Here is a 16633-nt window from a genome sequence, read left to right as displayed (position 1 = left end):
TCTTTGGCCAGTTGCAGAAGTGAAAGCAGGGCAGCAAACTCGTGAGAGATTGTGGTTCAAACTGGATTAGGCAATCTGTGTGCATGCATTATCCCCATGTCCAGGATTCCTTGAAGTCATGATGGCTAAACCACGCTGATTTAGAATCACACGTTCCTGACATCTGTGCTCACTGATGCGACGACTTCATTTGGGTAAATGAGCACTGGTTTATTACCACGTATGCCTAATGAAATTAACAGAGTTTGGTGGACACATCGACGGATGGCGTTTGTCCAGACAGTCTTGAGTCTACTTACTCTCTTTCACAATTTGTAACCAGTGGAAGTATGATTTATTGACGGATTAGCCTACTAGACAGATTCTTGCCCAGGACTGGCTTCGGCAGGCATAACTCGTAGCGAACTTCAAATATTGTTTACTCAGTCATCACCAATTGGTTCTTTACATTGTTACTAGTGAAATACTATGGCCTGAAAACGCAATGTGTTGGTTAACATGAAGCCTGGAAAACATTGCATTAAGTGTCTATCATTCAGATTCAGTCATCATAGACTACATAACAAAACTGACCCATAAGAGACTTCCCTTTAAGTATTAATTGTTATGTTCAGTCTATAACTTGTATCTAAGGTGCTGACACAATCAAGACTTGGCAGATATGCAGCCTCTGATTAAAGAAAAATACTTGGTGCATTTGCTCGTGCGGGTACCTTGGTGCATTTGCAGGGTAGCGGGTATCGCCGCTCTAATTTGGTTTTACTATGACCGTGCTCGGAACATTTAGGATCCATTTGGCAGTCTTGCACACAACATTGTTTAGAAATGTGTGATCCTTTCTCAAGTGGCTAGCTAGTATGATAGAGCGACTGACAAATAACGTTGGCTTAGAATGAAGCCATCGAGCTACTAGTTTCGTAGCGATCTAACGTTAGCAAATGACAAGTGTTAACTACAGTTAATAATCATTGCTCAGCAGTCTGTGCGTAACTATTGCAAGCTAGCTGATAAGTTAGCTAGCTACTTCTGACGTTTCAAAATGTTATAGTTACCCATGTTGTGTTGACTGGTAGCTACAGTAGCCATCGCCAGGGAATACAGTATACAAAGCAGTTAACGTTCAATTGGGGTTAGCAGCAAGCTAGACAATATGAGATATCCCAACTTGTTACAGTAGTGGATAGCATGCTAGTCAACAATGCTGTGGTGAAAATGATGTATTGGCTAGGTAGAACGTTATAAACGCAACTGGTTGTTTATCCTGGCTAAAAACTCGGTCTAGCCACAATATCTAACGTTAGCAGCGAGGCGCTATCCGGCTGGCCATCATTTTGTCATTAGCTAGCTAAACAATGTCATTTCACTAACGTCAGTTAGCAACAATATGCTGACAAGCTAGCTTGGAGATAGCTACTTAATACTCAATTGGTAAAATAACCGTGTAAATATTAATCCAACTGTATAGACTGAACTCAAATTACCTCATTCTACCTCCCCGGCTTGCTTGCTCCGTAAGACGGCTGTGGTTATCCTCCAGGAAGCGTGTATGAAACACGGGTGGACTGGATAGTTTGAGCGGCGGGGAGGAAGTCCAATCCTGATAAGGAAAGACATTCCGGACCTACCGACATTCTCCAATAGTTAACGGCGCCAGTGCACCGCATTGTGGAGGCCACAGATAGTCCAGTCTTGTCATCAGTCTAGTCAATACGGTCTAGGCTAGACTGTCCATGCTTCCAATGCACTCATCACCTATCTAAATAAAAAATATTGCACAAGGCATTGAAAAACAATTGTATTAATAGTACTAAATGTTATAAAACTGGTCCTAGGAGTGAATAGAAATAGTAGCTTGATTCAAGTTGTCCTTCAGGTTTGCACAAGAAAATGTCTAGAGTGAAGTACTAGACATTTACTATGTAAATGTACTATGCAAGCGCAATAAAGCTCTGAAAAAAAACAAATGGACAGAGACATCGATTCATTTTATATCGCTCTTTATTTGTATCAGATTCCAGGGAAAACAAAAAAGACTTTAGGCCTTGTATCCACGGCTGGATCTGCGCCCACGAGCACGTTCAAACTTCCTGCCCTTGGAGCGAATGTAGGGCCTGAGGGAGAGAAGAGATACGCCATTAATTCAGTGTTTATAAGTGTTTCAAACCACTTCCTAGATTCTGCAGATAATGCAAATCTGCCAGTCCTTCAACTTAATGTAAAGCAAAGCTATAGTCTGGGGACAAAACTAGCAAAATACAGCTAGGCCTGATGCATTTAAATTACACATTTTTCCTTCTCCGTTCCTTCAAGTAATCACTGATATAATATAACTGGGTTGGAGAAAGTGAATCTAGTGGATCTCAGGCGCATACATTTTTAATATTTTGTAAACAAACATTGAGTTCAACAAATTGTTCTACACCAAAAACGTTTTATTTGGATCAGAATGATCCAGATTCTGAATTCTCCGTTTTGCAATTCAAGATCAATCTGGACGTTTTCAAAAAATAAAATCAGATGGATCATTCAGATCAAGAGGCCACAACATCAAGATCACTTAATCCAGATGTCTAGTGCTTTGAACAGGCCTACCTACACCTCGCCATCTACTGGACAGGTTATGGCACTACCACTAAACTGTCATAGGGAACCCGAGAGGAGTAAACTAATGTATATAGTGGTATTTGTATTTATATCGTAACATTTTCACTGTACCCTGCAATTACACCTGCAACCCCTGTAGGTGACGATTAAACACGGAATCAAAAAAGGTACATGCATTTACTTGCAGGGATGCAAACTGGTGAGGGCCCAAAAACACAACGACATTTTTGTTACTTGTGGTGTTCAACGATGTAAAGTTGCACGTGTGACTGTGCTCCTTTTCCCTTTATGGCTGTCTCTCTCAGTCTACCTGACCGCAAAGCTTAGTCAGACTGGCCTGTGCCCTTGTTCTTACAAGCGAAATGAAAAGATTCATTAATCCAACATAATAGAAGGACAATCACTGTCTGCACACCGCTCTCACCATCACGGCTAAGTACCCCCCCCCCCCCCCCCAATTTAGTTCAGATCTACATGATTCACGTGGATGACCTTCTTTGAAATCATCCCTGTATTTGACACTTCTCAATACAAACAAAATTGCCACATTCAGTACCTATACTGCAGTCAAATTAATTCAGATGTAAGAGTATTTTAAACCTCCTCACCTTAGTTATATTGACATATCTTGGTTGTAGTGCCTTCCACCTTTATAAACCCACCCCGAATGCACCCTTCCAGTGGGATCAGGAGGATCGCCATCTAATACAACCCTAATCACTGCCTTTTGAGTTTTGAAAACGCAAAAACAAATCTTCCTGATGATTAAAGGTCAGATTGGATTACAAAATCCAAATCCCTATACAGAGGACCCAAAACTCATTTACCAGTTTTGAAATATTACATTCTAACAATTAATTCAATTGCCGTTTTTTTAACACTGGGCTCAGGTGCTAATTCAGTGAGGTGCAACATATAGATTAGAACACTGCAGACAAACTGACAATTGTTTCTACATGACAAGAGAAACATGGTTGTCCTTCTCTGCACAATGCACACCTAATATCCTCATTCTAAAGTAGGGCTCTCCACAACAAGCCCCTGTACTAACAAAACATCTTATCGAAGTTCTCAATATTCACAAAGTGTCCTCCGTTTAAAAACATTTGATTTTCAGTGAAAACCAAACTGGAACGAACTTGTCAAACCATTTGGAAAACATTCTCTAAGTTGATAGATATTGAATTAAACCCTAGGAGAGCAGCAATCTCAAGAAAGGGGTACAATACTCACTTGGTGTGACTGTGGGGGGTTCCACAGGCTTTTCCAAAATGCCTGTACACCTCTCTGCCCTTACGGGGTCCTGAAAGAAGGAAAACAAGTGAGTTTCAGACCAGAGTAACAGGACTGTCACTACTTAATAGCCACAAAGCCAAAATTGCCTATGATGTAAAAATGAAGGAACACAAAATTAGCTTTTTGGCCTTAATTTAGGCAGATTTAGGTTAGCAGTGTGGTTAAGGTTAGGTTTAAGAGACATTTTAGAAACAGGCAGGGTTTAGCCGTAATCCGACTGTGGCGGTGATAACAGTAACAGGACTGTAGAGTAAAGGTACAACAGAATATTCCCAGCATAACTTTAAATTTGAACATCGTTCAAACTAGCAGTGTTCTTACCTGACAGCAGCACGGTGCCCTGTCCTTTGGGGGCAGCCAGAGCCAGCTGGTCAAAGGTCATGACCTGACCTCCGGCCTTCAGGATCCTGCGGCGAGCACCGTCAGTCACCTTCAGAGCGCACACCTAAGGGAAGGGAGAACAGAGCACGTTTAGCAACTCGTGTTAACACTTAATTAATTTTCAGTGAAGTAGTCTAACACTAGTCCAGAAGAGCTACCTAGTTACAGGGCGTGAAGGCTTTTGTTGTAGCCCAACACCAGATTAAAATAGTCAGGGGTGTATTTACTCCACCGATTATTGCAAAACGTTTCTTAAAACGGAAGCAAAGGCAACGGAGGGACCTACCTGAATTTGTCCAATAGAAATGCTAGTTTTGCTCTTAAACAGTTTCCCAAATAAATACACCCCAGGTTAAACCAGGTGTTAGTGCTGGAGCAAAAGCCTGACCTAAACAGGCATCCAGTAAGTTAAAACAACCTTTACCTTGAGCTTGGGGATATCCTGAATTCTGACATCATCAGTGACGGTTCCCACGACAACTGCGGTTCGGTTCTCACGACCAGGCAGTTTCATCTTACGGATCTGAAGAGGACGTCAAATAGTTCAGACGAGGGACAACCGCCACACAGTAAAGATAAATACTAAGATGCTTTCACTTTGCTATGTATTCATATCAATAAACCTGGAAGGACATTGTCCCGGTTTCTCAATAGCAATGGAACTTAGGCTAACGAGGGTTAATTGATGCATCGTTCCTACAAACTGGCGAATATGTAACAAGAGCTTCCCAAAAACACAACACTGCGAGAACGTTCACAAGTGCATGGTTGGAGCTGCCTCAATACTGATCGGAACGAAAGAAAGGCAGCGCAGCTCTCAGATCAACTTTCTCCATTCAAATCATACTGACGACAGATCAGAACCTAGAGAGATATTACCACCGTTGACTACAAATATTTAGGCAGTTTTGTCTAATCCAATAATAATGCACCAAATAAGATTTGTCATCATTGCACATGTTACACATGAAATATTGAGGCAAAAGCCTACAACTATAAAAATATAACTAATTGAACATCAAATCAATTTAGCTGACTGAAATAGGCATATGTTTTATATGTGTTTAATCTTATCCTGTGTGACCGGTTAGACTCAAGCCTGGGGGGGTGGGGGGTGTACAGTTCAAACACATACAGAGTATTAATATATTAGGCAAGGCTCTTTGATTTACATATAAATGGTCCCCGCTAGAGTCTAGCCCGTTGTCATAGTCCTGGAGGGCCGATGACACTCTTTCCATAGTCAACAAATCCATGACTTCCATGCTGAAGCACTGTGGTTTACAAACTCAAGTGGCTTATCTTACAGTAGCACTCTGGGTAATACCATAATGATGATACAGAGATCAAATTACTGTCACAAGACAAGTAATACAAATAAACAGGAACAGCTAATCCACCCTTGCTTCTTGACATGGACAGTGAATGGTTAATGATTGGCTTCTTATCTTTCCACAATAAGCCAGAAAATAAACTACACATCTCTTTAAACCAGTACTGAGAGAATTGAAGGGGTACAGAGGACATAAGGAACGGTAGCCCAGGGAGTATGTCCTTTATCACCTCTGCTCGTCCCTATAGCGCTAAAAGGTAGAACTGTCAATCTCTTAACGTCATCCCTAATGAGCTGTAGGACCCTTGGTATCGTACAGCTGGGATTTGACAGTGTAAGTATGATAGAGTATAAGTTGGTTTTGAAGTCATGACCACTCAGTGATACCACTTATATCCCCCTTAGCCTGTTTTAATGCGGTCATCTCGGTTTCCATTGCAAGATTTTTTTTATTTATTATTATCCTTTGCTCATTTGTAACAATAAAGACATTTGCAACTTCGTATTTGTAGTCAACTTTGTTCTGAAGTTATCTGCGGTCAGAAACATCTTGATTCCATGTTTAGCGGAGATCTTGTGTATAAAGTGACGCAGATGGGCAAAAGAAGCACCCAACGACGAACACTCAGTAAATAATGAGCGGTTTCAAGTCCAATTTTAGTAACGATGGTTTTGGGAAACCGCTGAGCTTGTACAAAGCTCCAACAATGAATTTAGTCTTAAAATGCATTTGGGAAACTGGGCCATTACATTTAAGTAATTTAGCAGACACAGGAGCAATAAGGGCATGACAGAGTTTTCACCTAGTGGGTTGGAACCAGCGACCTTTCGGTTACTGGCCCAATGCTCTAAAATCGCTAGGCTACCTGCCACCCAAAATGGGACATGTTCAAGAAGTCACATGAGAGGTGGAAAGATCTCCAGCTCACTCAAAGGTACCAAATCATCAGAAGGTATATTAACGACATAGGAGTCAAAGGTCAAAAGAGAATCATAACTAGACCGTTTGAGCAAGGAAGTGTCAAAAGCACCAATAAAGCATTGTAGCGCAACAGGCATAAGCAGGAGTACCAGCTGAAGTTGTCCTCCCACTTGTACTGTTGCCCTCTTAAGTATTTGAATCTGTGAACGTTACTGCCATTCAATTTTGTTGATTGTAGCAATTTGATTCTGTAGCAATTTGATTCTGTAGCAGGTTAAAAACACAGCAAAGGGACAGATGTAACTCACCATGCGGGACACTGATATCGGAGGCCTGTGGGTCCTGCTCATGAAGAGCCTCCTGAGGACCACCTTGTTGAAGGGAGCAGTGGAGCGACGGGCCAGGAATCTGTACAGCTGTGGGAAAGAGAACATAAACATTTATTAAGTAGAAAGTATTGACTACTCAATGTAAAATGTTAACAAGGGTTACTCTGACCTATGTGCTGCATAGATTTTACAATGAACCAAAAAAAGTATAACATTACGATGGGAAAATCAACAACTTAGTTGTCGGACTACTTATTTACATGACAATGTCTTAATGTTAACTTGAATCAATGTATAAAAGGTTGTGACACTTACCTTGACCAGGAGCCTCAGGTAGATATCCTGACTCTTGGGCTCCTTTCGGTGCACCTTACGGTCCTTGTTGTGTCGGATGTCAACTCCCTGCGAATAGATGGTGCAGGTAAACACATACAAACTTGCCATTCGCGCACTGATCAATTGAAAACCAAATCATTAGTTACAGTGTTAATGACACTTCTGATCACTGTGCCAGGAAAAATACCTTTGCATGCTTCTGAACCCTATGCTTTATGGCTAGGCCTCAAACGATTGTAACGTTAGTAGACGTGGTCTGTGTAACTCATACCTAAACAGCACACAAATAATTCATACCAAACTTGAATTTGGCGGCATATCGTTTAGCATAACGTTGCAGTCTCATACACAGCCGCTAACTAGTGAGACAGTGGAGTAACATAGTTCACCAACACTGGTCAAATAGCACGTTTTCATTTAGGGCCATCAACCTAGTCAGATATCCGATACATTCGGACATGGAAAAGCCTCAAAACGAAGATACAAAAGTTACCGACATTTCTCGAACAGCAGTACCATTATCTTGTCTAAATTACACGCAGTCTTTCAGTAATTAGTGAAAATACCAGGTAGCAAGCTAGCTACTGTGACGCTAAACCCCGGTAGTGAAGGACTGAACCGTATCGCTAAAACGCCAAATAGTATGTCAATACCATTCGGAATTCAAACCAAAGACATCAAGGCAAATATTTAAATGGAAATTGTTGAGTTGTGCTACTGTAAAAGTGAGGATGGACTTAGATTATCAAGTCGGAGCATTAACGATGTTTTCAGAATCTGTACCTACCATCTTAGACTCAGAGTGGAAAGGAAAAAGGAAAGGTCGCTGTCTCGCGATAAACACATCTCCGCGATTACGGAGGTCACACGCATTTTCGTTGGCTGTTTTGCTATTACTTCCTGTGTGATCATCACGTCGTCCAAAAGTCATTATATTTATATTTTATGTTAGTCTATTCGTTAATTAATTTAATCCATTCATCAATTGTGTATAGGCTAGTGTGAAGTGACTTTCTAACCAATAAAACCACTATGTGAAAAACAAATTACATTTCAAAATACAGTAGTCTATTATATTTTACCATGTGATTTACATACAATTAATAGCCAATTTTATTAACAGAACAGAAAATGTAACTAGCTTCTCTTCTTGTAATTTGTCAGGCTCTTTATTTTTTAACTTGATAAAATATTTAAATATGTATGTTTTTGTGTCAGAATTCATAGTTCCAGCTTTGAGAGTTAGAAAAAAAATGCATTTTTCACATATACAGTACCAGTCAAAAGTTTGGACACACCTCCTCATTCAAGGGTTTTTCTTTATTTGTACTATTTTCTACATTGTAGAATAATAGTGAAGACCTCAAAACTATGAAAAAATGCATATGGAATCATGTAGTAAGCCAAAAAGTGTTGAACAAATCAAAATATATTTTATATTTGAGATTCTTCAAAGTAGCCACCCTTTGCCTTGATGACAACTTTGCACACTCTTGGCATTCTGTCAACCAGCTTCATGAGGTAGTCACCTGGAATACATTTAAATGAACAGGTGTGACTTGTTTTTATTTTTAGTAATTTATTTATTTAACCTTTAATTAACTATGTTAAAAGTTCATTTCTGGAATTTCTGTCCTTCTTAATGCGATTGAGCCAATCAGTTGTGTTGTGACAAGGTAGGGGTGGTATACAGAAGTTAGCCCTATTTGGTACAAGACAAGGTCCATATTATGGCAAGAACAGCTCAAATAAGCAAAGCGAAATGACAGTCAATCATTACTTTAAGACGTGAAGGTCAGTCAATGCGGAACATTTCAAGAACTTTGAAAGTTTCTTCAAGTGCAGTCGCAAAAACCATAAACTATGATGAAACTGATTCTCATGAGGACCACCACAGGATAGGAAGACCCAGAGTTACCTCTGCTGCAGAGGAAAAGTTCATTACAAATATTTGCACTTCAGATTGCAGCCCAAATAAATCCTTCACAGAGTTCAAGTAGCAGACGCATCTCAACATCAACTGTTCAGAGGACACTGCGTGATCAGGCCTTCATGGTCGAATTGGTGCATAGAAACCACTACTAAAGGACACCAATAAGAAGAAGAGACTTGTTTGGGCAAGAAACACGAGTACAAGCAAGTCTCGTGGAAATTTGTCCTTGGGTCTGAGTTTTGGTTCGAACCGCCGTGTCTTTGTGAGACGCAGAGTAGGTGAAAGGATGATCTCCGCATGTGTGGTTCCCACCGTGAAGCATGGAGGAGGAGGTGGGATGGTGTAGGGGTGCTTTGCTGTTGACACTTTCAGGGATTTATTTAGAATTCAAGGCACACTTAACCAGCAAGCCTACCACAGCATTCTGCAGCGATACGCTATCCCATCTGGTTTTCCCTTAGTGGGACTATCATTTGTTTTTCAACAGGACAAAGACCCAAAACACACCTCCAGGAATGTAAGGGAGAGAGTGATGGAGTGCTGCATAAGATGACCGGGGTTCCACAATCACCCAACCTCAACCCAATTGAGATGGTTTGGGATGAGTTGGACCACAGAGTGAAGGAAAAGCAGCTAACAAGTGCTCAGCATATGTGGGAACTCCTTCAAGCTGGTTGGCTGTTGGAAAAGCATTCCAGGTGAAGCTGGTTAAGAGAATGCCAAGAGTGTGCAAAGCTGTCATCAAGGTGAAGGGTGGTTACTTTGAAGAATCTAAAATCTAAAATCTATTTTGATTTGTTCAACACTTTTTTTGGTTACTACATGATTCTGTATGTGTTATTTCATAGTTTTGAGGTCTGCACTATTTTCTACAATGTAAAAAATAGTACTATTAAAGAAAAAACCGTAAATGAGAAGGTGTGTCCAAACTTTTGACTGGTACTGTACATATACAGTGGGGAGAACAAGTATTTGATACACTGCCGATTTTGAAGGTTTTCCGACTTACAAAGCATGTAGAGGTCTGTAATGTTTATCATAGGTACACTTCAACTGTGAGAGACAGAATCTAAAACAAAATCCAGAAAATCACATTGTATAATTTTTAAGTAATTCATTAGCATTTTATTGCATGACTTAAGTATTTGATCACCTACCAACCAGTAAGAATTCCGGCTCTCACAGACCTGTTAGTTTTTCTTTAAGAATCCCCCCCTGTTCTCCACTCATTACCTGTATTAACTGCACCTGTTTGGTACCTGTATAAAAGACACCTGTCCACACACTCACCCAAACAGACTCCAACCTCTCCACAATGGCCAAGACCAGAGAGCTGTGTGATAAAATTGTAGACCTGCACAAGGCTGGGATGGGTTACAGGACAATAGGCAAGCAGCTTTGTGAGAAGGCAACAACTGTTGGCGCAATTATTAGAAAATGGAAGTTCAAGATGATGGTCAATCACCCTCGGTCTGGGGCTCCATGCAAGATCTCACCTCGTGGGGCATCAATGATCATGAGGAAGGTGAGGGATCAGCCCAGAACTACATGGCAGGACCTGGTCAATGACCTGAAGAGAGCTGGGACCACAGTCTCAAAGAAAACCATTAGCAACACTACGCCGTCATGGATTAAAATCCTGCAGCGCACGCAAGGTCCCCCTGCTCAAGCCAGCGCATGTCCAGGCCCGTCTGAAGTTTGCCAATGACCATCTGGATGATCCAGTGGAGGAATGGGAGAAGGTCATGTGGTCTGATGAGACAAAAATAGAGCTTTTGGTCTAAACTCCTTTTACCGTGTTTTGGAGGAAGAAGGATGAGTACAACCTCAAGAACACCATCCCAACCGTGAAGCATGGAGGTAGAAACATCATTCTTTGGGGATGCTTTTCTGCAAAGGGGACAGGACGACTGCACCGTATTGAGGGGAAGATGGATGGGGCCATGTATCGCACAAGATCTTGGCCAACAACCTCCTTCCCTCAGTAAGAGCATTGAAGATGGGTCATGGCTGGGTCTTCCAGCACGACAATGAGCCGAAACACACAGCCAGGGCAAATAAGAAGTGGCTCCGTAAGAAGCATCTCAAGGTACTGGAGTGACCTAGCCAGTCTCCAGACCTGAACCCAATAGAAAATCATTGGAGGGAGCTGAAAGTCCCTATTGCCCAGTGACAGCCCCGAAACCTGAAGGATCTGGAGAAGGTCTGTATGGAGGAGTGGGCCAAAATCCCTGCTGCAGTGTGTGCAAACCTGGTCAAGAACTACAGGAAACGTATGATCTCTGTAATTGCAAACAAAAATTTCTGTACCAAATATTAAGTTCTGCTTTTCTGATGTATCAAATACTTATGTCATGCAATAAAATGCTAATTAATTACTTAAAAATCATACAATGTGATTTGCTGGATTTTGTTTTAGATTCCGTCTCTCTCAGTTGAAGTGTACCTATGATAAAAATTACAGCAGTCAGGCTACCTCTGGCGAGCACATGGAGGGCTGTGCGGCCCCCCAAAGAAATACCACCCCACACCATGACTGACACACCGCCAAACCGGTCATGCTGGAGGATGTTGCAGGCAGCAGAACGTTCTCCACGGCGTCTCCAGACTCTGTCACGTCTGTCACGTGCTCAGTGTGAACCTGCTTTCATCTGTGAAGATAGACAGGGCGCCAGTGGCCAATTTACCAATCTTGGTGTTCTCTGTGTTGGGCTGTAAGCACAACCCCCACCTGTGGACGTCGGGCCCTCATACCACCCTCATGGAGTCTGTTTCTGACCGTTTGAGCAGACACATGCACATTTGTGGCCTGCTGGTGGTCATTTTGCAGGGCTCTGGCAGTGCTCCTCCTTGCACAAAGGCGGAGGTAGCGGTCCTGCTGCTGGGTTGTTGCCCTCCTACGGCCTCCTCCACGTCTCCTGATGTACTGGCCTGTCTCCTGGTAGCGCCTCCATGCTCTGGACACTACGCTGACAGACACAGCAAACCTTCTTGCCACAGCTCGCATTGATGTGCCATCCTGGATGAGCTACACTACCTGAGCCACTTGTGTGGGTTGTAGACTCCGTCTCATGCTACCACTAGAGTGAAAGCACCGCCAGCATTCAAAAGTGACCAAAACATCAGCCAGGAAGCATTGGAACTAAGAAGGTGTCTGTGGTCACCACCTGCAGAACCACTCTTTTATTGGGGGTGTCTTGCTAATTGCCTATAATTTCCACCTGTTGTCTATTCCATTTGCACAACAGCATGTGAAATGTATTGTCAATCAGTGTTGCTTCCGAAGTGGACAGTTTGATTTCACAGAAGTGTGATTGACTTGGAGTTACATTGTGTTGTTTAAGTGTTCCCTTTATTTTTTTGAGCAGTGTATATATATATATTTGCTTTCATTTAGCAGATGCTCTTATCCAGAGCGACTTACAGGAGCAATTAGGGTTAAGTGCCTTGCTCAAGGGCTTATCAACAGATATATCACCTTGTAGGCTCGGGGATTCGCACCAGCGACCTTCCAGTTAGTGGCCCAACGCTCTTAACTGCTAGGCTGCCTGCCATCATGCAAAGATGAAAAACACATTCTTTAAAATACTACTTTAATCAAGTTATAAGCGTGCAGCACATAAAAGCTATTCAATGAAATAGTTGTCACTATTTTGTCATCACACAGCTCATCCAATAACATTCATATCAGTGAGAGGGGGGTTTGGTTTGTGTATCATCTTTCTGCTGTCTGAAATGGCACAGGAATACTGTCCACACCAGCGTGATGCCACCCACAAACACTGTACGAGCAACTGGGGGAACCAGGGAGAAATTCAATGCCTGAGAGAGAGAGAGAGAGAGAGAGAGAGAGAGAGAGAGAGAGAGAGAGAGAGAGAGAGAGAGAGAGAGAGAGAGACAGAGAGAGAAAGAGAGAGAGAGAGAGAGAGAGACAGAGAGAGAGACAGAGAGAGAGAGCGAGAGAGAAAGAGAGAGAGAGAGAGAGAGAGGGGGAGAGAGAGAGAGATCAGTGTGTGTGTGTGTGTATGCATATAATGTGTTGTTATTGTTTCTACCTGCATTGTTGACCAGTACACCACTCCAGTCTGTCATACACAACAAAAGAGAGGGAGACAGAGAGACCATTAATGTGGTTGTGGTGACCTAGACTTTCCTCTCTTCCTTCAGCAACTAATTCATGCTCTGCATCCTTACCTTGTATGAAGTTCAGAATTTCTCCCTCCAGTTTTCCAATGGGTCCTCTTTGTTTTCTAATACACTAAGACCTTAAAAAGAGTAACTCATATTATAGAACAATGTTTAAGCCTTACACATTGAAATTATATCACACCAACACACGTGTAGCACTTGGGGATGTGTGAAACTTACTCCTCAGCCACACACACACACACACACACACACACACACACAACTACCTATGAAGAAGGCACTGATAGTAGCGGGGGCAGCAACCAGTTGATCCAGCACTACCTTCCCTGACACCATTTTGGCCCCTCCCCCTGGCAACATCCTCTCCAGCCCCTTCAGCCAATGGTAGTTGAAATTGGCATGGAAACAGAACCCAACAAAGGCCACTCGAGCGGTCTGGGACCAGTCAATATCAGCCCATGTTGTGACACTTTTAGTACCAGTGGAAATATTGGTTTCCTCCATGTTAAGCTTGGCCCCCTCTGAGTCATGGATGGTGTGTGTTCCCTCGTCTGTGTTTAATCCTCCACTCTGTTTCCATCCAAGCATGCTTTGCTGTATGAGGTCCGCGGATGCGAACAGGGTTGTGTATCCGACCACATTGCTGATGTAGGGGTGGGCCTTAAACAAGGCCCAGGCTCGACTCATGGTTACTGGTGAATTCAGGGGAGAAACAAAGTGTTAACATTATGGAATAAGAAAGAAAACATTCCTTATGACTAATTAATTATATTTCACTTACTTATAGGCTATCAGCATCACAAGCTAGATTCACTGATCATTTTATTTTGGATAAAAGTGGACTTTTGATTTCATTACACCATATTTTCTAAGGTCCCACCCAATCCTCAAATCCAGTGGGCTATGATAGATAAATTAAACAAAATAACCTTGTTGTTTTGCCTTGTCAAATTGAGCTCTGACTCCTTGCTTTAGACAAAGGAGAGACAACTTACCTTACAACTTAGCTGTCTCATCCACCGCTTGGAACACAGCAGTGGCAGAGGCACAAGATTCACAGTGCTTGCTGCTGGAGGACACGGAAGGGTGGGTCAATGGAATTCTCAGCCAATAAGAGGCAGGTTCTCAGAGGTCAGAGAGGTCTGCTTGGCTGGTCAAAGTTCTATCAGAGGGAGTGTGATAAGGCTTTACCTAGTAGCCTTCATTTGCAATGACAGCATGTGAGAAAAGCACAGATGGGGAAAGCAGGAGGGAGGGTGAATGGATACATGGAGGAAAAGAAGAGGGATACAGAATGTAGTGTTTAGAACATGAATTAGACAGATCTGATGAATAGCAAGAGTTGTCATACTGGTACAATACCACCAATCAACCTAAATACAGTATAACTACAGTGCTACTACCACTATGCTTTTAAAGTAGCCTACTGTACTAGCCTATTAAATGCAGGACATTTGACTGATGTGCTCAGATCGTGTGTTTATAACTGACTTTGGTGGGAGAATGGTATTCCGTTTCTCAACACATTCCCATTCATTGCCACAGCCATGTGTATGTGGCTACTTGCTGCAAAACGGTCAATAGTGACAACAAAGATCCACACTCCTACTCTTTACTGCTGGAAAAGGGTTATGGGTGATGTCACTTACCAAAGTAATGGTCCACAGTATAAGTCAGCAAATCTATACCAACATGCCGTTTCTCAAAGGCAGAGTAGACCCTGGTCTCACGCATGTGGCTGCACTAAAAATAGATGCCACTCCTGAAACCACACTTCCCTCCTCTGGTTACATGTGGTAAGTTGAATTTACAATGATAAGCACAGTGTATATATTTAAAGGAATAGTTCACCCCAAACTCCCAATTACATGGAATAAGATGGTGGCAATCATTTCCGCTCCCACTTTGGGATGGAGGCCTATAGATTTTCCTATTTGAAATAACACACACACACACACTACCTGTTATTCAGTTATGCGGTGAGGATAGTCTATTCATTCGCTGTGCTGCCATAGATATGTAAAATAGAGTGCTAGGGCAGACCTCTGCAGAACCTAAAGGGCAATGTGCCATTAGCAACCACCTCAGCTCTGAGCTCAGAAAATGTGATAATGAACAGCTTGTTAAGTACCTCAACTGGTGCGTTGTGTCTTTCAGTAGTTAACAAGCTGCCTTTAGTGTTCCTCACAATGGAGATGTGCGCCTACGCTTCTACAAGCAGTTGACTTCTCAGATAATTGCCCTCTTTCTTGTCTCTGTCTCTCATCCCTCACTTCCCCAGCCACTCTTCATTTGTCGGGCTGCTCTGTCTCAGAGCAGGGGATTGATGTGTGACGTTCAGCATTGACTCATTGAGACACATACACACACAGACACATAATCAACCACGAAACCCCACCTCTCTCCATCTGTACCTCATCCTCTCTTTCTGACACATTATTGGGAGTCAGTCTACAGAGCTAGAGATAGCCACAGCAGTGCCAAGGTGAGTTTTCTTTGTGTTGTTCTATATTGTAGAATAGTTTTTGTTTAATAAGTGGTTTTGATGGTCCAGCTTGTTGGAGCATGATGCTGGCATCCCTAATGTTATGGGTTTGATTCCTGCATGGACCGTTATTCTGTCTGCTAAATGACCATTATTTAATCATTCCAATTACACCTTGGACAGAATCTTCCCTGGAAATAGTCGGCTGGACCAATTATTAGAGGGTTTTGGTTATTGTTTTAAACCAATGTGATATCTGAATAATTATGGGATACCCTAATATGTTACAGGAGAGCCCAGCCCACTTGTGTGGGTTTGTCTGTAGGTCTGTTGGTTTAAGACTCAGTGAAGTTGTTGTAGTTTCACAATTGTGGCAACAGATTTCATGTCTAATGCAGGTTAACATTTTTGTTGTTGTTGCATTGCGGTTCCACTGAAAATGTGAAAGTGAATCATTCTAACTTAGACATGGTAGATAGGCCTTCAAGATTACACTACGAGTTTCCCACATTTCAATGGGTCTGTTACATGTCATATCTACTGCCACTTCCAGTGGTATATGCTCCCATATGGTGGGAAGCTCACAAGAAATGTCTTTGGACTTAGGGAAACTCATATTTGACCTTATCCCCCTCTCCTAATGTTGATTCCTCTGTTACCCCTCCCACCTCATCCTTCTCTCTCACCACATCCCCGATTAATACCCCAGACCTGTTACTCCTCTCTTCCCTTCTCCTCCTTCCAGCCATGCGTCCATCCAACTCTGTGACCTTTGAACCCAGGGTGGAGCGAGGTGTTCCCTGGGGTCGCGACCTCTTTACCTTTGTGACATCAGCAGCAGGCCACATGATGCGGACACTCCAGA

General features: G+C 42.4%; 2 protein-coding genes across 2 annotated transcripts; both read right to left on the bottom strand.

Annotated features, from left to right (window-relative positions):
• Positions 1–1980: 1980 nt before the first annotated feature.
• Positions 1981–8087, bottom strand: rpl18 (ribosomal protein L18). The gene is made up of 7 exons (XM_029650111.1): positions 7989–8087; positions 7181–7267; positions 6845–6952; positions 4706–4804; positions 4222–4345; positions 3838–3907; positions 1981–2111 (listed from the first exon to the last, which is right to left on the bottom strand). Exons 1-7 carry the CDS (start codon positions 7989–7991, stop codon positions 2036–2038), a joined length of 567 nt encoding a protein of 188 aa, XP_029505971.1. The 5' UTR covers positions 7992–8087; the 3' UTR covers positions 1981–2035.
• Positions 8088–12710: 4623 nt separating this feature from the next.
• On the bottom strand, positions 12711–15024 carry si:ch211-120k19.1 (uncharacterized protein LOC563199 homolog). Its single transcript, XM_065005912.1, is given in 6 exon segments — positions 12711–12956; positions 13190–13219; positions 13329–13399; positions 13550–13975; positions 14279–14482; positions 14933–15024. Coding segments are annotated over 4 exon segments (657 nt in total). The 5' UTR covers positions 13971–13975; positions 14279–14482; positions 14933–15024; the 3' UTR covers positions 12711–12821.
• Positions 15025–16633: the final 1609 nt, after the last annotated feature.

This window comes from Oncorhynchus nerka, linkage group LG3, assembly GCF_034236695.1.
Source record: "Oncorhynchus nerka isolate Pitt River linkage group LG3, Oner_Uvic_2.0, whole genome shotgun sequence".
In the NCBI taxonomy this organism is placed as follows: Eukaryota; Metazoa; Chordata; class Actinopteri; order Salmoniformes; family Salmonidae; genus Oncorhynchus; species Oncorhynchus nerka.
Note: the sequence above shows the minus strand (reverse complement) of the source record. Positions and strands in the feature narration are given on the sequence as shown.

Bases quoted from the DNA above. Each gene is read 5' to 3' on its own strand.
- rpl18 (XM_029650111.1), bottom strand. The intron at 6,953-7,180 runs GTAAGTGTCACA...TCTTTCCCACAG, and splicing joins ACCTGAGGCTCCTGGTCAAG to CTGTACAGATTCCTGGCCCG. The intron at 3,908-4,221 runs GTAAGAACACTG...TCCTTCTTTCAG, and splicing joins GGGCACCGTGCTGCTGTCAG to GACCCCGTAAGGGCAGAGAG.